The 27553-nt window shown below is 36.5% G+C and overlaps 1 protein-coding gene across 1 annotated transcript; it reads right to left on the reverse strand.

The window, feature by feature from the left end:
- Positions 1-1784: 1784 nt before the first annotated feature.
- On the reverse strand, positions 1785-26732 carry LOC110025448 (probable apyrase 1). The gene is made up of 9 exons (XM_020725936.1): positions 26128-26732; positions 13826-13954; positions 13660-13716; positions 13383-13475; positions 12336-12541; positions 12151-12242; positions 3825-4042; positions 3299-3488; positions 1785-2283 (listed from the first exon to the last, which is right to left on the reverse strand). Exons 1-9 carry the CDS (start codon positions 26428-26430, stop codon positions 2171-2173), a joined length of 1401 nt encoding a protein of 466 aa, XP_020581595.1. The 5' UTR covers positions 26431-26732; the 3' UTR covers positions 1785-2170.
- Between the last annotated feature and the right edge of the window lie 821 nt (positions 26733-27553).

Below are 27553 nucleotides of genomic sequence, written 5' to 3' on the forward strand. Positions count from 1 at the left end.
ATAAATGTAAAAAAAAGTAAAGTTTAGTTGTTAGATATGTAAATACATATAAATTGAGAGGTATTTATGTAAATGCCAAAATAATATTTAGTACAAACCTCTACATTTTGCAATCACCCTTCACCAATATATTAGCTCAATTAGTACTTATATACTAATATATATTTCATTTATTGTGTATAGAATCAAGATCTTATACTCTCATATACTCATCACTCTATTAAATTAACCTAGCAATCTTGGGTTTGGAGTCTTTTAATTTATCCACCAAATTTATTTGGCATCGACCCAAAATGTAATTTTTCTTAAATTAACAAAAATGTCACAAATGAAACAAAGTTCTTCTTTGTGTTTTTTTATAGGTAATTGAGAGAGCAAAGGAAGGTTTGCGCCATTCTCGCTTGCTATTGAGATGATGTTTGCTGAAGGCAGAAGAGATTATGAACTATCATTAGATAACTAATCAGGGATTATCAAGTAAACTGTTCAATAATGATGTTTATTAGAAATAGAGGTATCTTTTATTAAAAGCTATAATGTGCCATTGAGTAATGGCATTACTAATCTCTGTTTATTATTATTATTATTATTATTATTATTATTATTATTATTATTATTATTATTATTATTATTATTATTATTATTATTATTATTATTATTATTATTATTATTATTATTATTATTATTATTATTATTATTATTATTATTATTATTTAGTTTGTGAATTATTTATTTATTTTTTTAATTTGTGAATTATAGAATTTCATATAGTTGGATCATTGGTTTATTAAGTCCAAGAGTAGGGATTTGATATAGTGTTTATTGGATGAACACATAAATATTTATTGATGTAAAAATTTTTCATTTTAATTATTTGTATAATTGAAGAAAATTACAGGGCTTGTTAGATAAAGAAAAAATAAATGAAAGATAGCTTATTTGCTTAATTATATTTGTAAATATGCTATTCTATTATTATTAAAAAAAAACTTGCTAGAAAATTTAAATAAAAATTTATTTGATGATCTATTTTTATGATTATATCATTTTTTTTAATATTTTAAGCACTTTAAATATTATGTATACCATTAAGATATAACCATGATTAAAAAACACAAATAAACAAAAAAGTCAAGATACATAGAATTAATCATCCTCTCCCTATCAAATTAAATAATATCTAATAAATTATATCGATTTTTATTAAAATCAATTAATATAATGATATATAATGATATATAATGATAAAATTATATACTTATATTGTTAACATCAAACCCTAATCATTGCAATCTACAAATCAAACATACTCTTTCATCCACTTCCAAATTCTCACTCAAAACTCCAAATTTACGATAAGATCCCAACCCATATATATATATATTTCTTGTCAAATTCTCAATGATTTGATCGAAGCATTCTACGATCCAGTAGTTCAAAAAATTACATAGTGCTAATTTGGTAAATAAACTATCCTGAATTTAAAACTCAAATCACCTTCAACTTTTAACTCATAGAAATACAAAGTAGTAATCTTACTTTAAATGCCAACATCATTAAGGCAATATAATTGAAGTAATATCATCATTTGTGACACATTAATCCCACAAGTTGAGATACTTCACCAAAAACAAAAGCACAATACAAAAATGTAGCTTCAAAAAATTTAATGCATTTCTCTATACTTCTGAACAATAAAAGTCTTCTCACTTTTCAGCTTTAAGGGTCTGTCTAATAAGGAATTTAAATTGGATTTAACATAAATCCTATCAGACACAAAAAAATTGCAACTTTAAAATCTGGGATTTAGTAAATCCTAGAGTTTCACAATTCCACAAATTTGCTTGAAATGTCCAACAGGATCTAGTAAATCCAGACTTACAACATTTACTAAATCAACTGCTAGACAGCGCCTGACCGAACAAAAGGATCTGAATAAACTCAAATTTCAAATATTATAACATACTTCTCTCCCTTAAAATAAATTAAAAAAAAAAGGCTGAAAAAATAATGATATATAAATTGTGATGAAGCTGATTAATGGAATCCGGAGCAAACTCAGACCTGCAACTGTTGAACCTCTTCCCCAACCAAAATGACAAAAGAATAGCTCCAGGAATTAAGAGGATCGTAATAAATTGATATTGCAGCAGAAGCAGCTATAGTTGTGCTAAGCCATGGAAGCCACTTCAATGGCACTACCTAGAGGCCAGGCGGCCTCCACCAAAGAATTGCCATATTTGACTTTCTTTACAAGTGTGATAACTTGCCATGGCTCCAAGCCTGTGAGATTAGGGTTATGTATGGTTATATTTATACATTGTGCTAAATGGTTACTATTATTATTACTATTGGAAATTTACATACATGGTGCACAATTCTTTTGTATTTACATAATCTAATACCAAAAGTTTGATATGCACACACTATCACCTTAGTATCATAAACATAATGCATGAAAATGTGTATTTTATTTTTAAGAAGATGATGTTGACGACATTTTTTTTATGTGATGTTAAAGATTTGAGTGTTATGCATGTAAATATGAATGTTTAGGCGTTATATAAGTAAATACATAAGAATTGTGTGGAATACATGGAAACTATCCCTATTATAATATATCTTTATTATTAAAATTATTTTTATTTTTTTTTCCCAATATAAAAATTTTTTTTATTGAATTTTCAAGAGGATTTACATACATGCCATTAAATTCTTATCTTTTACATGCCAAACACCAAGGTCTTTATATTTTCAATGTCTAAATCACACCAAAACCTATTGTCATAAAAAGTGTTTCATTCTAGATAAGTTAATGTTGGTGGAATTTTGCATGTGATTTAGATTTTAGAAGATTTTAGATTTTAGTGTTGGTGGAATTTTGCATGTGATTTAGATTTTAGAGCATTAAACAAGTAAATAAGAAATATTTAGACATTAACTATGTAAATCAATAAAATTCATTGTATATATGCAAATCCCCCTTACCTTTATTTCTCTTTTCTTGGTATATGTAACTTTAGTCTCAGAGTTCATAAAATTTCAATTTAGTCCTCATAATCTTTTAATATGAGTTGAAATTGCTTCCACTGAATATTTTTAGCCCACACTAAGATAGCCCGGAGACTAATTTAGCACTTTCATAAACTCAAGCATTAAAATGGCTCGATGAAAATAGTTAGAGAACTGTTTTGGGACTACAGGTCTATATAGCATTTATGTTGACTTTCAATGTGGTCATAAAAATGCTATATGATTTCAAAATATCATAGAAAAACTTGTAATAACTTTCGCTTACCGAATCCATCAACGAGCAATGTGAATTCATAAACAAGATCCATGCAAAGATATGGAAGGTTGTCATCTGCTACTTTGGTATAGGTGAGCTTTGCTTCGTCAACACTCAATTTACAAGCTCTTTTAGCAGCCTCCTCAAAATCTGAAGGTTTAACCTTCGCAACTGGCAAATTTGGGTCCACAAAACCAGCCTGAGTAGAGGATTCATTTACGCATGGTTAGCATCCAGTGGATTAGTAGGCAAAGGAGAAAATTGATTTGGAATTATTAATAAGGGGCATTTGCATACATACCACCCAATATCCTATGTATTTACATATCTAACACCAAAGCTTTACTTTCTATATTTATACAACCCAAATCTTTCATATTAAATAAAAAACACCACCATTTTAACTTTAAAAAAAGTGAAATACACCATTTCATGAATAAAGTTGTATGTATGTAAAACTTGAACTTTGGGTTTTAGATATGTAAATACATAAGAATTGAGTGGTATGTATGTAAATCTTCCTACTAATAATGACCTCAGCAGCTCTATCGAAGAAAAATGAGGCTACAAATATATTTTTCTGTCCGTCGCCGCCACCGCCATTCCATATTCCACCAAATGTGCATTTCAGATGCGTGCAAGTTGTTTCATCGTGTTTGAGAGCTTTGACGGTATCGCTCCGGCATTTCGCGTAGCTAGCGCCGGATGGTGAGGAGGAAGCTGGATATTGTTTATCCCCATAATTGTACGACCCTACAAGGCAGAAGCCATAAGAGAAAACATCATTCTTATTATCTAAACTTGACTCAATAATAATCTTGAGCCCGTCAAGTACGAAGGATCGAGAATGATATCGCTCTTTGAGGTAGATTGGGCGTCGTTAAATAAATTTTTTTTTAAGATGGGTTGAGGTTGATCAAAATATGTTACTTAAGAGTTCCTAATAGTTAGTTAACTTGCATGATGTGAGAGAAGGCTCAAATAAGGAGATGAATAGGTAAGAGCATGCCTTGGTAATAGTTTTGGAGAAGGATTGATTCACAATATAAAAATCCCGTGATTCTATCACTGAAGCATTGTAAACTTCAATCTCTAATAATCAAAGAGCCTTGGGGACATCAACCCGCCTTTATCAGTAATCATGAGCGTGGACAGAAATATATTAAGCTCAGAATGGCCATTTGCTTGCCCTAGAATTTCAGATTCTTCTATAGAAATAAAAAAAATTTAGTAGTTTTTTTATATAGTTAAGACAATTTAGTAATTTTGCATCCCCCCTCAATAATTTTTTGGGAAATTTACGTAAATGCCACACAATTCTTGCGTATCACATAAACATTTATATTTATATGCATAGCACCCAAATTTTTAATATAACATAAAAAATGCGACCATCACTATCTTTTTAATGGTAAACACCAAGGTGTTAAAAGTGTAAAAATCAGATTTTGGGTGTGACATATGTAGTACATAAGACTTCTGTGGTATGTAAGTACAATTTCCAAATCAAGCATTTGGTGATTTTGCCTATCCTAAGAAAACAAAACTGATTCCACCCCTAAATATGAGCTGCCCGTTCGAAGGAGCTTTCTAAAGACCGAAGATTGAATGTGGTGATTGTTTCATACAACAAGCCTTAGCTAGCTCAAGAAACGATTGATGTTATTGAGATTTGGCTCTAAATGTGTCAAAAATTTGATCTGACATGGGAACTCAACCCAAACTCAACTCGAAAAAATCAGGCTAATTGAATAATTTTCGGGTCAAGTTCGGATTTGGAATCCTAACTCGTTTAATTTTTTAGGTCAAGTTCGAATTGACCTGCCAACCCAAAATTATTTCAAAATTGATCTGCTTAAGTGTGGGACCAACCCCTTTTTTTATGGTGAGAAAACTTACCATGTAAACTCGATCCTTGATGCTCAATAATTTTCATAGGAAATCTCAAATTTTATTGATTATAAACTATATTAATTGAAATGAAAGAAGAGTATTCGTATTTTTTCATAAGAAGTGACTGATTTTTTCTTAATTTAAAAGTTGACTGCATGTAGATTGGGGTTTTCAATGTGATTTCATTGTGCATTGCATTCTAGAGTTCAATCATCATTTCAATTAAAATATAACATAATACTTTAATAAAAGAAATTAACAAACTTAGCAATTTAAACTAAATTGAGAAAGACATCATGATGGAAAGAACCTTTTCTGCATTCTCTCCAACATAGATGCCCACTTCTGGCGATCAGAACTAGTAGTGCTACATATGACCTAAGCATTTGGCAACTATTCGTGGCCCGATTCAATTAGAGCTCACTTGTGATCGTTTAATTAATGTAATTGAATAAGTTTGAATACTTTTTTTGAATTCTTGTTAATTTATTCAATCACCAAGTTCAGCTCGACGAGGATAAACGAGTTGCTCGATATAATCAAGCTCAAGCCGCAAATGAACTAAGCTCGATTATTATATTTATAAATGATCTCAGCATTCTTGGCGATAAACCATTGTGGCAAATTGGCCTTCAACCCTCGCGGCTTCGACGTGCCCTGATGTGGCCAGAGATGAAGCCAAAAAAAACTTTAAATAATTTTCATAAATAAATGATCTCAGCATTCTTGGCGATAAACCAATGCTCAATAATTTTCATAGGGCACAATTGATGTGGCCAGAGATGAAGCCAAAAAAAACTTTAAAATGGGGCAAAAATTAATAATTAAAAACCCATAATTTTTTTATCCAAACATAGGACCGATATTAAAGACTTAGCTTTTTTATTATATAAAATTGATAAAAATATGTTGACAAAAAAAATATTACTTAAAAAGTTGTATAATCCCTATTTGGGCCCACGCAAAAAATCAAGAACTTGAGCCTATAAGTAGAGCCAACAATTAAACTGGAGTGAGGTCAAGAATCTTAACATATTAGTATGTTTTTGTGCCTAGATAGCATTTTTTAATGAGTCTTGGTTGATTCATGATACTTTGTTAGCATATAACTCTAGCTCTATGGCAACCATTTATGATATTAATCGATTATAATGCATTTGAAGGCCATAGCCTAAATAATTTTGAAGCAACATCATGAAGCAAACCAAAATTGCAAAGCAGAGACTAAGCCAACTCCAAAGATGTCAATAACATATAAGGAATTTTTTGAAGGAATCAATTCTTTTCCATTCAAGAGTTCGGCTTCTATAGAGCCATACAAAATCTTTTACAAATAACCCCTAGATTTCTTCTATAATTTCTATTTAAAATTAGAACCCTAAACAATAAGATAAAAATCTCAACACTCCCCCTCAAGATAGGCAAAAGATATCCACTAAGTTCATCCTGTTACATAACTTGGACAAATCTAATGAACTAGATCCTTTAGTGAGGCACTCAACCACTTGCTCTCCAGTGGCTACATGAATTAGCTCTAGTTGCCTGTTATTCAGCTTTTTTTTATGAAGAATCTATCAATCTCCACATGTTTGGTTCTATCGTGTTGCACCAGGTTGTTGGCAATATTGATTGTTGACTTGTCACACCACAACTTTTTCATTTGAGCTCTTTGGTCCAACTTGAGCTCTACCAACAAGGTTCTCAACATATCATCTTGTTGACAACTCTAACACCATGACCCTATACTCTGCCACTGTTGTTGACCTCGCTACTAGAGATTGTTTCTTGCTCTTCCAAGGAACCAGATTGCTCCCTACGAACATAAAGTATCCTGAGGCGGATCTTTTCTCATCTGCATAGCTTGCCTAGTCAGCATCACAATAGCCCTCAATGTCTATATGACCATTCTTCCTGAAGATCAACCCCTTCCCTAGTGCACTCTTCAGGTACCTCAGAATCTGATACACTGTGTCCACATGATCATTCCTAGAATCATTCATATAATGACTCACCACGCTCACTACAAATGAGATGTTTGGACATGTGTGACTCAGATGAGACGACCTATCAACCTCTGTTATCTCTCTCGATCAACTAGCTTTCCCGCCTGTTCACTCAACTTTCCTTTATGATCAATTGGTGAAATGACATGCTTGCATCCCAACATGTCTGTCTCTATGAGCAAATCTATTACACTCCCTCTGAGATAGAACAATCCCCTCTGTAGTCCCAAGTCCTTCATCTCAAACTATTTGCCCAATCGTGTCTTTAGCAGCACAATCCCTTCCTCATCATCAACAATGACTATCATATCATCCATATACACGGTAAGTATAGTGGTGTGGCCACCATTTCGTCGAATGAACACTGTGTAGTCGTCAAGGATCTACCGATAGCCCATGTCAAAACAAGCTCAAGGAGACAGTTTCAAACAATACAGTGACTTCCTAAGTCTACATAGCTTGCCCACTGTTTAGTTTGTACCAAAGTCCAGGGATATTTCCATATACACTTCCTCCAGTAGATCCTCAGGAGAAATACATTCTTCACATCCAATTAGTGTAACCTCCATCTACCATTCACAGTCAGAGAGATAAGAGTCCTGACTGTGCTCATCTATGCCACAGGTGTAAATATCTCATCATAGTCGATGATATAGGTCTGACTATATCCTTTAGCCAACAACCGTACCTTATAACGATCAATTTTTCTTTTTGAGGTCTGCCTCATTGTGAAGACCGAATTGGAACCGATTGCCTTTTTCCCCGTTTGTAGCAACGCAAGCTTCAAACGTCTTATTTTTCTCGAGAGCACCAAGTTCCTCCAACATGACATCCTTCCACTTTGGATCCTCCTTAGCTATCTGTCAACATATTGGTATAGAGAAAGAGTCCAATGATGCAATGAACAGTCCGTGCAACGGTAAGATGTTAGAATAAGAAATAAAGTTCGCAATGTCAAGTTCTCACCTAAGACGATAAGAAAAATGTCTCGCATTGCTACAGAAGGTCCTCCTTAATGTTGGGGGTTAGGAGTGGACAGAGAAGGAATAATATCTGGGAGTTTGGAATCAAAGGTGAATGATATAGGTGTCTCAAGAGTTAGAGAAAACTGGAACAAGGGACTTATTGGCACAACAAACTTTGTTCCCTCAGTTTGCTTCTTCCTCCGTGTATACGCCCTTAGCTCACATTCAGCCTGAATCCCACCATATATGGGACCAATCTCCTCGATTTTCGTCTCCTCAGTTGATTCACCCCACATCATAGGACATGACATTGATCTCACTTGCACCACTCTAGCACCTCTACTATTCAATCTCTCTATTCTTGTATCTTCAGTGTCTGTTAAGTCATCAAATGGTAAATTCACCTTCAAAGTGTAGCATTGTTTAAACCTTCTGAATAGCAGAATAACCCACAAACACACATTTCACTGTCATGGGATCCAAGTTCCCTATAAATTATCAGTTGTCTTTCACAAAGCATGCACATGCAAATACCTTCAATAGAAAGATCCAACCGTTGTCTCCTTTCAATATCTAACAAGAAGACTTCCATTCGAGCACTCTTGAAGGAATTCTGTTAATCAATTGAGTGGATGTCAACACTACTTGCCCCCAAAGTGTTGTGGGACATTCATTGCCATCATTATGCTATGGACTACCTTTAGAAGATGACAATTCTTCCTCTCTGCTATTTTATTTTGTGCTGGTGTGTATGGCATGTGGTTTAATGTTGTATCGCTTGGGCTGACAAGTACTCCTCAAACGCCTTACTCTGTCCCATTATAAGACCTTAATAATTTCACTACTGCACTGTATTGAGTTTGAATTGTCATGTGAAATTCTTTAAAGCAAACAAGCACATCACTTTTGTTCTTCATGAGATATAGTCAAGTAGCACGAGAACAACAATCAATGAACGTCACAAAAGATCTGTAATCATTCATCAAAGTTGTAGAACAAGATTCCCATACATCTGAATATAATTAATCAAACACGCCGGAGCCTATTCTTAGAACTGATATAAGAGCTCCTAGCGAGCTTGCCAAACTCACAGACATCACACATCAGTTTCTCATTTTTTGCCTTTTCATACAAGGATGGGTCCAAACAACTCAATAGATGCATGATGAGTATCTCATGTGTCTGTGATATAGCAACAATATATCCTCCACACGCCTTTTAAATCTTCCTGCTCTAGCATTCTCAACCATGGATGTCAAGACTGAGTTAATCCCCTCTCTATCCAAGTACTAGAGTCCACTATGCCACGTGTCAGCCCCCAGTCTTCGTCCAATCTCCTTTTTTTTAAAGATCATCTTAGGAATATCAAATGAAACATCACAGTTTAATTGAAACAAATGACACTAAAATATAAAAGGCTCACTGGAAAGAAAGAAGCATGCAAAACATTGGACAAAGTCATAGAATTGACACCTCTCACTGTACATTTACCAATCACAGGTTGTGTTGTACTATCACCAGTCTGAATATTATATGGAACTACTAGACGAGTATAGGAAAAGAACTCCCTAGCGTTACCTGTCACATGTCAAGATGCACCAGAATTTACTATCCATTATGGTGTTCTTGTGGTCGATATAGAGGCAAGAGCATGTGTATCACGAGTGTCTTTGGTTGAGTAAGCATAAGTGGCAGTGTTGCCCTTGGATGACGGTAATGTGGATGCATCCTTAGTCATATACACCGCTCTTTGCATTCTCTTCAACATCTTATGGAGCTCATGATCCTTATCAATAAAGTCCATCTCTGTCTCTCTCTCATCCTCTAATACCATCAAATTTGTCCGATAGTCTCCTCTTCCACCTATTTGGCCTCCACGGCTACAACCACGATCTCTACATTGTCTACATCCACTTGTCTCTCTCTCCTTAGGTAACTTTGGATAGGCCTTGCTCAAGTGTCTCACTTCTCCACAGTTTTAGCACCTGAGGGCCTCCCTACATGAGCTCAAGACAGCCAAAGTTGATCGCATTCTAGAAAGTCCACTCAACTGAGCCGAAACACTTGCTGAGGTACTGGCTCTCGTCAAATATTAGCCCCCCGTATGAGCACGACTAAGACCTTCAAAACTTCGGGATCTATTTTCCCTAGAAGCTCCAATCCTTTACATTTTGCATTAGCTTCATCTCTTGACATCTTCAATTTTAACTCTTCTTTGCTTAGTATGCCTAATCCGAACCCTTTGCTAGTTTTTATTCCACGCGAAGCCCCCCTGTTTCGTCCCTCAGGTGACATAGAGAAGTCGAAACTTTCTCCTATTTCTCGGTCGCAACAAGAACTTAAGGCTTTGCCCTTTGCATGTTCCTCCACATGCAGGAGTCTGCACTTCCCTTCGGCTTCACAGCAAACAAAGGAATCGCTATGTACGAAGGTCTTGGAAACTCACCATTTCTTCTCTTCCCTATGCGTCAAAACAGGAGCCTCGGGAGCACTCCTCTTCGCTCGCGCGACGATAGCTGCTAATACGGGATCACAACACACCAAAACCTTTGAAACTCCAATTATTGCAACAAGAACTTGCTAGATAGCAGCGATGGGATCACACAACACAAAGAACTCCCTTCTTTCTTTGCTCCCTTGTCTCATCCTATGCATGGATAACACAACGACAGCTCCTGCTCTCGAAGTCGAAGCCAACTCCCGTTTCCCTTTTCCTGTCGTTTAATCCCACACGCAACTTCAAAGTTGTTTGAACCTCTACTTCCTCCCGCAAACAATCTCGCACGCAAAAACGTACCCTCCTTGTGTTTGAAACCTCACCATAGTCGATTTCCTCTCAGTTTCAGTTGCACGCTACCTTCTTCTGCATCGCCTCGCACAATGTTGTTGCTCCATGCTCGAACTGGTAAGTCATAACCCACGCACAACAGCTAGGGTTTTGGCTCTTATACCATAAAGAATTTTTTGAAGGAATTAATTCTTTTTCATTCAAGAATTGGGCATCTATAGAGCCATAAAAACCCTTTTACAAATAACCCACTAGACTCCTTCAATAATTTCTATTTACAATTAGACCCCTCAAAAATAAGATACAAATCTCAACATATAACAATGGCTCCAAGCTAATACAATAGTCTATAGGTGTCAAATCAGGTTTGTGGGTCAGTTTCAAGTTTTACCCGACTAGAAGCTATTTAACTTGACGAACTCAACCTTTATAACCAGTTTAACATGAGGCAAAACAATTATTCCTGTCAAATTCGAGCCAATTTCGACTCAATTTGAGGTTGGTTTCAAATCGACATGTAAGTTTTGAGTTAACAGGCCAATTTGGGGTTGCCAGGTCAACCAAAACCCAACTAAAAAACATTAAAAGTGTAAGAATTCCTCACCAGAACCCAACCCAAAAATTATTCGGGTCAGGCTGAACTATAATTTTTGGTCGAGTTTGGGTCAAATTGACATGTCGGGTTAACCATAAATATTACGGTAACTTAATGAACTTGAAGATTTCATAGCAGAGCCTATGTTAAATATAGGCAACATGGAGCTTTGACTCCATGCTGGCAGGACAGAACTTCAATTCCGTTATTTTTTTCAAATACGGATTGCAGGCATTAAAATTTTGATATAATATGACACTGCGCTGAAATAAGATTGCCAACTTTCAAGTTCAAGAAATGTACACATAAGAGAATTGACAAAATGAAAATTTTACCACAATAGGTACTACATGTACTTGAAATTTATCAAAATCATCATCCCATCATTTTTCTCTCTTCTAGAGGATCATTTAAGAGATATTACTAAGCAATTGGACATGCAGTGAAGTTACTGATGTCATAATTAAATTGCATGTAGACAACTATAGATGCTAACCTTGTATTAAAACTATATTTTGACAACAGAAAATATCAATGGCTCTCAGAAACAAAATAGCAATTAAACATTATTTAAGTTGAAAGTCCTAAAAATAACTGAAGAGTGACAGGCAGTTTACCGTGATAGCCATTCAATATGCAATCACTATGAGATCCTTCCGCAACTTTCAAGATCTCTGCTCGAGCAGCCAATAAACCATAGCGCAAATAACTGCAAATTTATAGGCAAAAAAGTTATATCAGTAATGCATCATGACAAATATGACTAAGCTGAGTGATTAAGGAAACCATTTTCAGGTTCGACCTGTGAACATAAAGGTAATACTTCATTCCTTTAAGAAATAGCTCTTTCACATATTCATCTTCTCCAGCTGTTGGTTTTGGAGCCTTGGCTGCTTCGCCCTCAGAAATAGCATATGCCATTTGGACAGATCCACCTCCAAGGTCTACTACTCCCACTGTATTTGAGTATGTTTTACCCAAGTTGCCGAGTAAATAATTTATAGTTACCTGTATGGAAAAGTTGTGTTCTCAGTTTTTAGATGCATACTACCCAATTCTTAAACTTTACTTTCTTACATTTATAGCTATACGACCCAAATCTTTCATGTCACATAAAAAATACTACCATTTTAACTTTTAAAAAGTGAAATACACATTTTCATGCATAGGTAAAGTGGCATGTATGTAAGAATTGAAGTTTGGGAGTTAGATTTGCAAATACATAGGAATTGAGTGGTATGAATGTAAATCTTCCGTCTAGAAATCAACAAAAATGACGCAAAGGTGACAATGTAAGAAGACAGTCCAGAATGAATAAACCGAAATGAATGAAATATGGGAATTATAATGCATCAACATATCAACTGATAAAACTAAATAACTGCAGGAGTGCAAAACTATACTTTCATAGGGAAGTTTTATAAAAGTAAAATTGATTTGAAACTTTGAATAAAGTACACTGAGTTTTACTAAGTTGAATGCAGAGAAATCAGTCCCCAGAGTTAGATACAGCTGAGACCATACCCTCCAAGTTTAGACTTGCATCATTCTCAAGGTAAGTTTGACTTGATGATGGGCACTTTTGCCTTTTTTGGTCAAGCCACTGAAGTTATTTCAAAATCTGTCACAGGAATTTGGATTTGAAGTTTCTCTATTAGGGTTTGATACTGAGGTGACTGGTTTCTAAACAGAGAAGAATTTTCATGGTGACTGTGCGAGTTCATTATTTAAATATCAGAAAAAATAATCTTTCTAAAAACGTAGGGGTTTCAAGGAACAATTACACACACACACACACACACATATATATATATATCAAGAGTGAAAGTGAATAGATGAAAGGATATACCCATTGGAAAGCACCTTCTTGAGTGCCATCAAGAACGGAAACCCATTCTGATTTAAACTTTAGTGAGCTTTTTTCATGAAGGAGATCCCTAACCTGCAGTAATTGCCAGTTAAATCGAAGTGAGTAGAGAGATAATTATAGCAACGTTTGCTTGCTAGCACGAAAAAATATGCCATCAGAATTTAAAATAAGCCATCATCTTTTGAAAAGAGAAAACCAAACATTTCTCAGCTTAAATAAAACCAAGACTAGTATTGGAAGCAATATAGATGTTTACTGCTTGCAAAATTTTCTCAGAAGTTTCAATTCCCAACTGCCTCAGACCTGCGGTGGCCTGCACAAATACAGAAATACTGAGTCAGTAAAATTTTTCCTGGATAACTATTCTGGGTTTCAGCCTCTCATAACAAGAAAAGTATATTGTAAGCAATTATAAGTTTTACCCCAACTCTAACAGGTGTTTTCCCTCTCAATTCTTCAGGAACCACACTTTCAGCTTTCTCTAAAAGAGAAATCAAAGATTCCGCAGCCTCTTTGGGGTCCTTTGCATAAGAGCTTAAGCCTGGTTTTTTCTGGATGCATTAAGAAAAAACAAACGGAAAATAAGATGATGATTTTCAATGTTGCACATTTATTTGAAGCTAAATTTGAAAAAAAAAAAAATACTCCACATAATGAAACAGTTAAATGAACTAATTGGTGCAAAATAGATCAGAGTTTAATACTATTTCAGCATTGAATTGCAAAGAATCATCCTTTATGGTAATTGTTAGGCTAAGTATAAATTTGACTTTGAGTTGGGATAGGCTTGATTTTCTATGCCTGTTATTCTTATTTCTATAAATAGAGCAGTTTGCATGATAATGTTAGGGATAGCAAAACATTTAAGTTGAAAGTTGATGTATCGCATGAATCTCGAAGAAACTCATAATTAATTAGTCTATGTCTAATTTATTGAAATAATCAATTCAATAGCAGTGAAAGCACAGCTAAAATAAACATGGGTGACACCAAGATCATAAGGAATAGATCTAGATTCGCCCCATATCAACCATTTTTGAGCCAAACAACACAGATATCAAGCAACAATGGCTTCTCTATCATATCGCAATCGATGGCTAGGGGGTTTTAATAGAATCGGCCTGGAAGTAGAGAATTTTCAAGGTGGGAACGAACAACCAGATGATAAAATTAAATTTTTATATTTTTCATTTTCCATATTTAATTATATTTTTCATTTTCCATAACAAATAGTTTACAATCCAAATAAATTAAAAGAACCACCAAAGAAAGTAATTTAATTTAACAAATAAAAATTACCCTTTTATTTGTTGAACTTATTTTACATACACATTATCTCTTTTAATATTGATCTTCTAATTAAAAGCTTAAACCATAAAAAAGTTCATTTAAACGAATGTGAGCTATCGACAGTCATTGAATATGCCTAATTCTAAACTACAGTAACAAAAATGAAAGAGAAACAAAATGCATGCTAGTTAAATATATCTAATTAGTGTAAAAAAAATAATCGTCTTAGTATTCAATTATGATCATTCAGTAATGCTTAGAACATTCAATAGTGTTGGCATCCATTTTTGATGCGATATACACAGGACATGCTCGTTGAGTCCACGACACAGTAATTGAGGTCTACACCTTCATAGCCGTGCCCCGAGTCGATCATGGCCAAGCAAGCATTGCTTCTGATATCCCCCAGTTTGACGTTCGCTCCTATGACACAGGGTTGTATACTGCTGATATTGACCTTCTCGTGGTGCAGATCGTCGACTAGAGTACCCCACACCGTGTTCGGACCTTAAGTCTAAGGCCTAGATAGATAGATTTCAAGTTGGAACCACGATATGTAGATGGTTTGGCGTTTTGAACTCTTTTGAGACGCATTTACGGTCCCTACGGAGGTCCACAGATCATGAACTGCTCATATTCGATTCTTCGAAGGTCCCACGAGGCCCGAAACCCCCTTTGAAAGCTTTTGCGGAAGCCCAATTTTTTTAGGGTATGGCGTGACCCTGCCTGATTTAGGTGTGATCACGTCTAGTTAGTAGTGTGACCACGCCTAAATCAGGCATGACCACGTTAAGACCTCTTCGAAGAACTTAAAAGGGTTGCAGTCGACGTGACCACGCCCGAAGGTGGCGTGGCCACGCCGGTCAAACAGAGACTACGGCAAAATTATGCCGCAATATGGGCATGACCGCGCCCAAATTTCAACAGTCGCCTAATTTCATCGACCGGCGTGACCAAGCCCGCAAGTGGCGTGGCCACGCCGCCCAGAATGAGCACCAGACGTAATTACATCGGGCATCGGGTGTGTAGCCACGTCAACTTCCGATTTGCGACACTATGAACAATGGTGTGACCACGCCCGAGCCCGGCGTGGAGGTCCAATTCGCAAATTTTGATCCTTTGGTCCCTGGATTCTCGTCGGCAAGGCGGCCGAGACCACTGGTCATTCCTCTATTGACCAATTCTTCACCTAAGTATGGTATGGGAGATATTTTGGGCACATTCCAAATTGGGAAAGTGGCTTAGATCTCTTGGGTAAACTTCCTACAACAGATAAACCAAGGGGAAGAGCTCATTTGAGCCGATTGGCTACCATTGGAGGGAGAGGCAGAGGGCTAACCAAAAAGAGGAGAGCTTGGGAGGAGCATTCAAGGGGCTTTTCTTGGGAGATTCTTGATCTTCTTCAAAGAGAAGGTGAGGGAAGCCGTTCTTCTTGATCCCCTTCATCTTTTTTTCTATTTCTCTGGTTGTCTTCTTCATCTTCTGCGACACCCAGGTGAGATGACGAGGATAGTTTCTTCTTTGCTTGGGGGAAGGCCAAATTCAACAATTCCTTCATTCTCTCCGGTGAGGAAAGCTTCTTCATCATTTGGGAGAAGAAATCCAGTCAATTTCTCCATCTCCAACGATTCTCCAGTGAGGGGAACTTCTTCGTTGCTTTAGGAAATAACTTGAGTGGGCTTCTCTCCTATTGTTAGGAGAGTTTCCTCCTGCGTGAAGAAATACTTCGATCAACCATCACGTAGGTGAAATTCTTCAAACCCTTGTGTTTTTTTTTCTTAGACTACCCTAGGAGTAAAATTTGCTAGGCGTTGTGGGTTTTGGTTGCACACACGAGGCGGGTTTAACCTGCCACCCGGTATCGTCCGACTCAACCAATCGCTCATTATCGAATAAGTTGATTAGCCAAACGATACTAGTCGGTCTAGCTATACGTCTTTTGATTGGCCAAATTTGTGACGTTGACGTGGGTTCAGTTGCCCACGCTAGGCAAGTTGGTCGGCCAACGCTATTTGACACGACACACGCCTATTGATTGATTGTTTATTTCTTAAAGGAAACCCGATAGAATTAGGGAGCCTTTGTGATTACCCACGAAATCACAAGAAAAACCTGCCCCTTTTCATTTCAAGCACAAAATCCCAATATTCGGGGACGTTGCAACCCTGCATTTGTGTCGGCGATTTCGTTCACACGACGGAGAGGAGTGAAATTTGTCAATTTGGGCATAAAGAATGGAAAGTACCATGACTTTAACTTTCCCTATTCCCTACGTCGCGAAAACTTTTCTCCACAAAATTTCTTCTTGTTGGGCAAACGGAGGTGGCCACCGTCGCTCCCCGTTACTTTTAACCTAGGAAAACCTGTGAGGTCTTTAGGACGAACTTGTCTTCGTTGACGAGCGTGATCAAACCTCCATTTTATGCATGTGTTCATATTCGGGTTGAGTGAATTGCATGAATTTGTAAATTACATCAAAATATCACTTTTACATGCTTTCTTTTCGTCAACTCGACTAATCGATTGCCACCGGTCTGATCGGTCCGACCGACACTTCCCCGTCGATTGGCCGCTTACGTCGGCCTGCTGACCACCCGTTGAGTTGAACGATCGACAACCACCGGCCCTATCAATTCAATCGACCCTTTTCATCAGCTCAACTAATCAACCGCCACCAGTCTGATTGGTCCGACCGACCCTTCATCGTCGATCAGCCGCCCCCGCCAGCCCGATTGACTATTTTCGTTGGCTCGAACGATCGACCACCACTGGCCCGATCAATTCAATTGATCCTTTCCATCTGCTCATCCGATCAGCCCGATTTGTTCGACCGACCGTTTATGTTTAATGTTGCATCATCGCATGATTGGTTCACATTGCTCTTGACAAGTGCTCGTGCCTCCCAGAGCTATATCACTCAACAGACTTGCTCTGTAACATCTTTGCGTCACAGTGCCCCACGTCACTAGTGTTCGCACTCACACTAGTATCCCCACACTTGTTTACTTTGCACGACATCCTATATGATCATGACCTCCATGGTTGAGTTTGCTTGAGTCACTGTCCACACTCGTTTCAGACACCCACATGTCCTATTCGACGGGGGGTAGGGGGTTGCACAGTCAAGCCCACCCATTGTGTGGTTTTCCCCTAACGAGAATCATGCTTACCCATCCAGGTCACTACCTCCACAACACACCCACCCTCCGGGTCACTGTCTCCATAAAACACTCACCCCAATGGGTCCCTGCCTCCACGACACACTCATTAAGAAAGATGAACACTCGGTCCACTTCCTTGAATTGGACTTAAACACTTGTGGAAATTATTTAAGTTTATTTTTTTATGTAATTTGTTCCTTGTTATAGCTTTCCGCTTCCCGTTTTCATTTAAAGCAGCTGCCTTTCTTGACGGGAAGAATTAAGGAAAGCTTAATATTGCTTAATTAAGTTTTGCCCAGATTAATCTCCCACCACCTGGTAACCTGCAAAAGAAGTTCCCGCCTCCTGTTGCTAAAGAGAATAAGGAAAGGAATTTGATAGCTTGCCTTAGTGGGCTTTTTTTATATGGGTCATTTAGGCATAATTTCATGTTTCTTTTGGAATCACGAAATTAAGGGTTGCCCAAATAAGTTGGATATTGGGAAGTTTTAAAAGGGCCACGAAGCCCATCACGATAATTATTTTCTCCCTTTGAGTGTAATTGCTTTCGGTAATCACTTACTAGAAGGAAAAGTCGAAAGCTTCTTCTCTTATTATACTTGTATATTTCTTATTCGCTGGCCTTAGAAAGAGAGATAAAGAGAGAGGGAGAGGGAGAGGGAGAGATAGAGAGGGAGAGAGAAAGATTTTCTTTCTTGTAATTGTCGAATCGACGACGGTGTAATCATCGAGTAATAAAATCCTCTGCAGCTCCGTGAACGTAGACAATTTGTCTACCCACTTAAACACTGTGTTTTCTATTTTGCTAATTTGTCGTTCCAAATTTTTGTTTCATTGTCATCGTTTTTCACAACAATTGGTATCAGAGTCATGGTTTCAAATCTAAGGAAGAACGATGGGGAGAGACGAGACGAAGTGATGACATTAGGGATCGAGAAGTTTAATGACACAGATTTTAGTTATTGGATGATGCAGATAGAGGATTACCTCATTGGGAAGAAACTCCACATACTGTTACTAAGAAAGAAGCAGGAAAAGATGGATGAGGTAGAATGGAATATGTTGGATCGACAAGTTCTGGGGATTATACGATTAACCCTGTCAAGATTCGTTGCCCACAACTTCGTCAAGGAGAGGACTACTGCAAATCTCGTGGTAATTTTATCAGGTATGTATGAAAATCCATCAACGAATAACAAGGTGCATTTAATGAAGAAGTTATTCAACTTAAAGATGGTGGAAGGTGTATTTGTTGTTCTACACCTGAATGATTTCAATATTATAACAAATCAATTGTTGTATGTTGAAATTGATTTTGATGATGAAATGCGTGCGTTGATATTGTTGGCTTCATTGTCAAATAATTGGGAAGTCAAGAGGATGACAGTTAGCAATTTTGCAAGTAAATATAAATTAAAATATGATAATATTCGTGATTTGATTTTGGTTGAGGAGGTGCGCAGAAAAGATTCTGGCAAGACCTCGGGTTTGAGTTCGGCACTGAATGTTGATTCCATAAGGAGATCACAGAACAAAAACTCAAACAAAAGAAGATCAAAATCAAAATTTGATCAGTAGGCAACCTGTTGGAATTGTGGTAAAAGTGGTCACATAAAAAGAAACTGCAGGAATCCCAAGAAGAAGGAGAATGATAGAGTTATCGTTGAGTATAGGTAACGCAATTGCTGACAGTTTACAGTTCTGTTGATAACTGGATACTAGATTCAAAAGTTTCATTTGATACATTTTCCCACCGAGAGTTAATGCAAAACTATAATGCATATAACTTTAGGAAGATATATATGGCTGATGAAACTACTCTGGACGTGGTGGGGATGGAAGACGTTGATATTGCACTCCTTAACAATAGCAAATGAACTTTGCAAAAGGCCAGACACATTCCTGAGTTGAAAAAAAATCTCATTTCTATTGAGCAGCTCAATAAGTATGGTCATTCAGTAGTGTTTTCAGATAGCATCTGGAAGGTACCAAATGAGCATTAGTATTGGCTCGGGATAAGAAAACTGACACAGTATATATAACTACATGTTTACTTAACACTGTTGTTGCAGAGAGCACGACAGATCTGTGGCATTGCAGGTTTGGTCACATTAGTCAAAGCTGTAAAGAAATCTTGCAAGATGAAAATTCGAGCAAGTAGAAGTTGGTCATGAAAGAGAAGATGAATTCCCTGCCAGGGAATCAAACTTGGGAGCTAACAGAACTTCCGCCAAGGAAGAAGGCATTGCACAACAAATGGGTGTACCAGGTCAAGATTGCGTTTGATGTAAGAGGTATATGACTAGACTTGTTGAAAAAGTCTTTCAGCAGATGCATGATATTGCCCATGCAGTGGGAGTTGTAAGCAGATACATGAGTAACCCGGGAAAGAACTTAGAGGTACAAGGTTATGTTAACGTTGATATATCGACTAAGGGTGTTACTCTTGAGAACTAAAGTTGTATTCGACTTCAATTGATCTTCTAGCGTGAAGACAAGGAGTTTTGAGTGGTGGAGATGGAGAATATCACGTTTGAGGATAAAGTCGATGCAACCAGCAGATGATGCAGTCAGTGTCCCAGTCTTCAAGTTGGTGGATTATTAAGGAAGGTGGAGACTCGGTCCACTTCCTTTAATTTGGCGACCTCGACACTTACGAAAATTATTTAAGTTTATTTCTTTATGTAATTTGTTTCCCACTATAGCTTGTCGCTTCTCGTTTTCATTTAAAGCAGTTGTCTTTCTTGACAAGAAGAATTAAGGAAAGCTTAATTAATATTGCTCAATTAAATTTTGCCCAGATTAATCTCCCGCCACCGGGTAGCCTGGAAAAGAAGTTCCCGCCTCCAGTTGCCAAAGAGAAAAAGGAAAGGAATTTGATAACTTGTCTTAATGGTCTTTTTTCTTTATATGGGTCATTAAGGCATGATTCCATGCTTCTTCTGGAATCACGAAATTAAGGGTTGTCAAAATAAGCTAGATATTGAGAAGCTTTAAAAAGGACAGGAAGCCCATCACGATAATTATCTTCTCCCTTTGAATGTAATTAATTTTGGTGATTACTAATTGGAAGGAAAAATCAGAAGCTTCTCTTATTGTCCTTTCATATTTCTTCTTTGGTGGGCTTAGAAGGAGAGATAGAGAGAGATAGAGAGAGAGAGAAATAGAGATTTTCTTTCTTATAATCGTCGAATCGACGACGGTGTAATCCTCGAGTAATGAAATCCTCTATAGCTCCGTGGACGTAGGCAAATTGTCGAATCACGTAAATCTGTGTGTTCCGCTATGTTTTCTATTTTGTTAATTTCTAGTTCTAATTTTTGTTTTATTGTCATCGTTTTTTCACAACAGTCTTATGGGTCGCTGCCTCCACGACACAACCACCCTCCGGGTCATTGCCTCCATGGCACACCAACCCCTCCAGGTTAATGTCTCCACGACACACCCACCCTCCGGGTCATTGCCTCTGTGACACACCCATCCCACCGGGTCAATGTCTCCACGGCACAACCACCCTCAGGGTCAATGCCCCCACGACACACCCATCATTCGGTTCACTGCCTCCATGACACACCCACCCCTTCCAAGTCACTGCCTCCACAGCACACAATCTTTTGGGTCACTGCCTTCATGGCACAACCACCATCCAGGTCACCGCCTCTGCAACACGCTCATTCGCACTTATGTTGTCTGTTTTGCATGCATCATTCCTCTTTGGTGGCACATTCACTATTAGTATATGCTTCCATATACGAGTTGTGAAGGTTTGTCTCTTTCTCGATCGCTCCTACTCCGCTAGGACGATCACATTACCTTGGATCTGTCGCATTTGCATGTGCATTCTCTGATCGTCTTGACGACAAAGCTAGCTCGTTAGTTGAGTGACCCTTCGCTGATCACGACGCGACAGCTAGTATTACCCGCATGAACGTCTCAGTCGGCAATACTAGCTATCGCACCATGGACCAGCAGTGTATGTTCTGCTAAGTTTATAAAGGTCTAATAGGTGTCACTAAGGCTTTTTCTTCTACTATGATCTATTTAAAACTTATAAAAATTTTATATATTTTTATTACTTTATGCATCATATTTTTCAAAACCTATTTTGAAATTATTTGCATCACTACCTTAGATCATATGTAAGGTCTTCTTTTTTCAAAAAAAAAAAACAAATTTTTTTACAAAGCTTGCAACTAGTGACACCTATTAGAATCCTTAAATCCTTAGGATGGGGCCGACGACTTATACTATTTAAGAATGGATGAATCAAAATAAATGGTTATAATTATATAAACTAAGTATCAGTAACTATTCATGAAATTGGTTTACAATTTAAAAAATGCTACAACTTAAAAGGAAGAGTATTTGCATCACTTTTAAACAATTTTGTTAGCTTTTAAGTTTTGAATCTTCTCTATAATAGAACACCTATAATCATGCATAAAATATTCATGTCAGTTTAATCAAATAATTTATAGTCATTTATAATTATAATTTTTTAATTAACTCTTAAAATAATGTAGATACTTTAATAATTACCTTTATAATTAGATTTTCATTGCTTGACCTTTACTTATTTAATCACTTGTTTAATTCATCTAACCTTTTCTTTAAGATATATTATTATTAATTTTCTAACTATCTATATTGAACTAATAAAATCTTATGAAATTATATACTAACATATATCTATTCAAATCTCAATAATCGATTTATGCTTTATTTCATGATAAGATTATCACTGCATTCTTATTTGACATAATTTATGATTCAATTATTAAAGAATTATAATTTATCTTATTATCAAATTTTGACATTAAATTTATTTTGGCAATTCATAAATGCACACACATGCAGAATTATCTCACTAAATGTTTATTTAATAAATTTTTTAATTAATCTTATTAACGAATCCTCATTATAATTTTAAATTTTAATTATAAATTCCGTTATATATATTTAAATTTGATCAATCAATTCTCAAAACTAGAAAATAAAATTTTAAATTTAATAAAATCTTGATTAAAATTTGATTGAAAATAAATAATTATAATTAACATTATACATGACTCACCCGCTCTTCACCCCCCTACACAAAATCGAATACAAAAACCTTCTCCCTCATTTGATCCCCTCATTTGCCTGCCATAGTCAAGATTTTTAGTCTACTTCTCCCACTCACATGTTCGATCAAGCCTGGAGACTGCAGCTAACAATCCTCGCAATTTTTCTCTCCTACTCGCGTTCGGCTTACTTCACTATGGATGCTTTACGATGCCCTGTTTTCAATCTCCGCGACACGCCTCAAAAGGCCTCCCCTCTTTGCCTTCATCTACTTCTCCCCAGTACAATCACATGCTTGTAGCTGTCACCGCTATTGGCTTCAACAAAATTGTTCACTGCTCATACAACTGCTCACCTAATTGAACACCTCGTGTGCTCAATTCGAGCGCAAAACTTGTTCTATCTCCTCTTACAATGAAGTTGCTCCGCTAAGCACTCGGTCTACGACCCTTGCTTCCCATCAATTTGAGTTCATCCTTCTCAACTTTCATTGAAACCGAGGGTGAAAGTGCTCGCTCGACTTTCCCTCACTCACTAGCCCCCGTCTATTCTTAAAGGTCGATGTGTTCTCTGGATTGTAACATTAGCATTACAAGGGTGAAAACTAGGCATTACACCAACCACCAAGGTTCATCTTCATGCAGGCACCACGCTAATCAGATCACATTGGTGCAAACTCTGTCATGCAAATCATTCAAAAAGAATCTAAACCTCCACAGATCTCCCTTAATAAGGCATTAGTGGGAAACAATTGTTTTTAAGGAGGAGAATTTCAATACAAAAATACAAAAAAAAAATCTATAGTTGATGGTTTTCAGAATACCCATTTTTGGGCTATAAACATCATAAAAAAGAAGAAATGTGTAGAAAGCTTGCATTGTTCATTCCTTCAATAAGTATTAATATTAAAACTACATATAAAATAATTAAAAACTACTAAATAAATTGTTGCTCAAAAATCCTATCTCAATCAATGCAAGAAGGGAACAATCTACGCACTCTCGTTTCACATTAAGAACCCATGGCACTCTTTACACGTCAACCACATGAATCTATAGTGCATGTTTTCCTTTATTAAACAATCATGCTACTTTCAACAAATCAACATAATTATTCCCATCAATCTGATCTAAATGGTCGTAAATTTAGAACGCCTATTGGAGGAGTATGTGGCAACCATTGTTGGATACTCAAGCCAACCCATAATCAAGTGAGCCAACGCAAGGGCAACATTATCAAAGTATATTCTCATCATAAGATGTTGCAATCTACATCATCATATATCAATATCTAGATGGAATGTGCTAACACATTCAATATAAATACTAGAATTATCCTCCTCCTCGTCATCATCATTAGCCTTTCTCCCAATTATTTATTTATGGTCGACATTATAAATTATCATTTTTTATTCATTCTTATTGAGTGTTTTCTGAGGCCTTAAACCCAGTCTTTGCAAATCACTTAAAAATTTTATATCAATAAAACCTTGATTCTACCTATTTTTTTTAATGGCTATAAATATAACTTTATCAATTCGTTTAATGGGTGACTCTTCTACCCTTCATTACACATTTCAAAACTACCATAAGTGTATTTTCAATCATTTCATCTTTCCATACATGTTATTCCTTTATCCTTCAAAGTTTTGTCTTATATTCATCTTAGTATTTTCATTTCTATTACACTTACTAATCATTGACTTTGTAACATCCCAACATTCAAATTCACAGAGCATCGCCAATTTGATCATAATTTTTAAAAGTTCAAGATATTATCTAGTCACAAAAAAAAAATTTCTGAGTCACTTATCAATTTTAACCATCTGAATTTGCTCTAGAATGCATCTGCAAAATCTATAAATAAACCTCTATTCAATTCATTATAGCAATTGGAATATTGGAAGACTTGGTAGTTCTGGAAGTTACTTAGACCCTCATAAAGCTTCTATGAACTAATTATAAGATACAAAATCTTCGTGACACTTGCAAGCAACATCACATGCTTTCTAGAGAAGGACTGTTGTTGCCAACCTTCTTACATTATTGAAATATGAGAAATCTATAAAAAAAACATACTTGGGTTTGCTTTGTATTGACACCCCTAATTATGGTGAAAGGCCATACTTCATAACTTTTTTTTTTGCTATCAATGGAATTCATTTCAATAGTCATAGTTTTTCTACTTCAATATTTTCCACATAAGAAATACACTTACTTTGTTGGCTCTTTTGATTGTGCATGCAACTCAAGATTTACTTTCTTTATATTAACTAAAGTTTGAGTGCACAATAGCAACATACCATTCATTGAATAAAAGAAATACATATATACAATTTCTCCTGACCCAGGTACCTATTATCAACCTCTTTCTTCTTCTTACACTCTCCCGCTCTCTCTCTCTCCACCTCTTCATTTCTTCTTATTCTTTTTCTAATCTTCTATGTGCTTCTTCCTTGTTTCCATCACACACATATAATATCACTCTAAATAACTCTACAGATCTACTTCATCGCTCTGATATCACTAATCACATATATACAATTTCTCCTGACCCAGGTACCAATGCATCCACCTCCTCCTAATTTTGTATTAAATCTTCTCCAAGTACCATTTGTCTATTTTCAATATCATTTTTAATTCATCGCTATCAACATTAGTCTTATCCACTCTTTTTCTTCTTATTTTCTTGGCTATGAATCTTTCATTTCCATTCATTTACATTCAATTAAGCACTTTCGCATAATTTTTTTAATATTAATTTTTCTCTGCCTTCCCAATTCATATCCCTTCCACATACTCGTTTGCTTCCTATTCCAGGCAATAAATACAACTCAATCCAGACATGTCGTCCTACATCTATTTCAAATGAAACATTGAAACAACCAAAACTCCAAATACAGACTGAAAATCTTGCACAACCTATCCCACAATGCCAAATATCAGATGTTCATCAGCATATATCTTGATAATAGCTGCTGGAAAACACTCTATAGGCATTTATATGATGCTGGACGAGTTGGACGAAAGGGGAACTTTCAGGTAATTGCACAAGTAATCAAGAAGAAAATGAGCAATAGGTTGATTCTATCATTGCAAGATCCACACAAATAGTCCTGAAGGATATCCGTACGTAACTCTAAATCCGTGAGGCCTACTTTAGGCATTCATAACACAAAGCTAGCATACGTTACCGGGATCTTCGCTTACCTGCACGAAGAGCTCAATCTCCTGCCCAATTGGAAACAGATCCAGATTCCCATCAAAGCAGTAAACATGAACCCTACTCCCCGAGCTCCCCGCATCCAAAATAACGGCGTAGCTCTTATACCGGTCGCTCGGGCCCGCCTTCCGCCCAATTAGAGAACCGTCCCGTGCAGGAAGTGGCGCGGGGCCCCGCGGCATGAAGTAAATGACGAACAAAACGAGAACAATTGGGATCGAAACTACGACGACCACACTGCGGAAGCGGTTGATCTTATCCCCCACCGACTCCTGCCTCACACGCCTCATCTTTCCGTCGAGTTCCCCCGGCGACTGGATCAACTCGGCGGCCGACGGCGACCGGGACCTGATCTGGCTTGGAAGTGGTAGGAGGCTTCAGAGGCTGCGTGGACTCCTGAATTGGATCCAGCTTAGGGTAGATAGCTTTGCCAATCGAGATCTTGCCGGAGGAGAAGGGGCTCGCCAGATAAATGGCGATCCTCCTCCGTCGACTATTTGAAGAGGCCGAGAACTGAAAATTCTGTTAATCGCCGCGAAGATTTGGTGAGCGAGAGGTGAGACCGTATTGCCGGTGACAGAGGAAGAAGTGGGATATATAAGAATTAAATGGACCAAAGGAATCAGCGAACCGATCTGAGTCCGACAAAAAATGGAGTCATATGCAATGCGTTGCAAGAAATTTTTTGGGTACTTCTAGATCATGAACGTTTACTTTGCTTTGATAATCGTGCGTACAATATTTTCTTAGTGTTTGTCTTTAGTTTATTTACTTAAAGTGCTCAGGCTTTGGCTGCATCTTCATTCCAATTATATTTTATGTGGTAAAAAATAAAAACAAATTTAAATATTATTTTGATATTTTGATTGGAAAATATTGTTTCAGTATGTTATTCTAAATATCAATCATATAAAAAAATATTGTGTCAGACATCCAGATGTAGAAACATCCATTCTGACAACGGACATAATATTTTTTTCAACAATAGATGAAATATAAAAAAAAACTAATTCACTCCATTTAATCCAATATTTTATAATGTAGAATTTTGAATGATGATTGATAAATTGAAAAAATATATATGATTTGATTTGAATAAGTGGCCTTAAAAATTTAAACATGTATGTTGAATCATTTTAGGATGTAGGGTTTTGTATTGTTCGTGAGTTCATACAAGCTGCTAAAAACTCTGTATTTATGAGAAAATGAGAGTGTGAACATCTTTTGGAGTTCCTTCAAAGTGGAAAAAAAAAAGGGCCCCTATGTGCATTTCTTACCTCCTTTGATTTATGAGAGAAAATAAATATATATTCACATTCCATACGACACAACTCCTGTCTATGATGTCTTGATGAAAAGATTGGAATGCAGGTATTAAACGATGCCTCAACCAAGAATTGCGATATATCTTTG

The sequence above is a fragment of the Phalaenopsis equestris genome, unplaced genomic scaffold (assembly GCF_001263595.1).
Source record: "Phalaenopsis equestris unplaced genomic scaffold, ASM126359v1 Scaffold000002, whole genome shotgun sequence".
Taxonomy (NCBI): domain Eukaryota; kingdom Viridiplantae; phylum Streptophyta; class Magnoliopsida; order Asparagales; family Orchidaceae; genus Phalaenopsis; species Phalaenopsis equestris.

Excerpts from the sequence above, each read along its gene's own strand:
- LOC110025448 (XM_020725936.1), bottom strand. The coding sequence starts at position 26,430 with ATGAGGCGTGTGAGGCAGGAGTCGGTGGGGGATAAGATCAACCGCTTC. Across the intron at positions 13,476-13,659 it reads CTGAGAAAATTTTGCAAGCA|GTTAGGGATCTCCTTCATGA; the intron begins GTAAACATCTAT and ends CAATTACTGCAG. Across the intron at positions 12,542-13,382 it reads AAGAAGGTGCTTTCCAATGG|GTAACTATAAATTATTTACT; the intron begins GTATATCCTTTC and ends TTTTCCATACAG.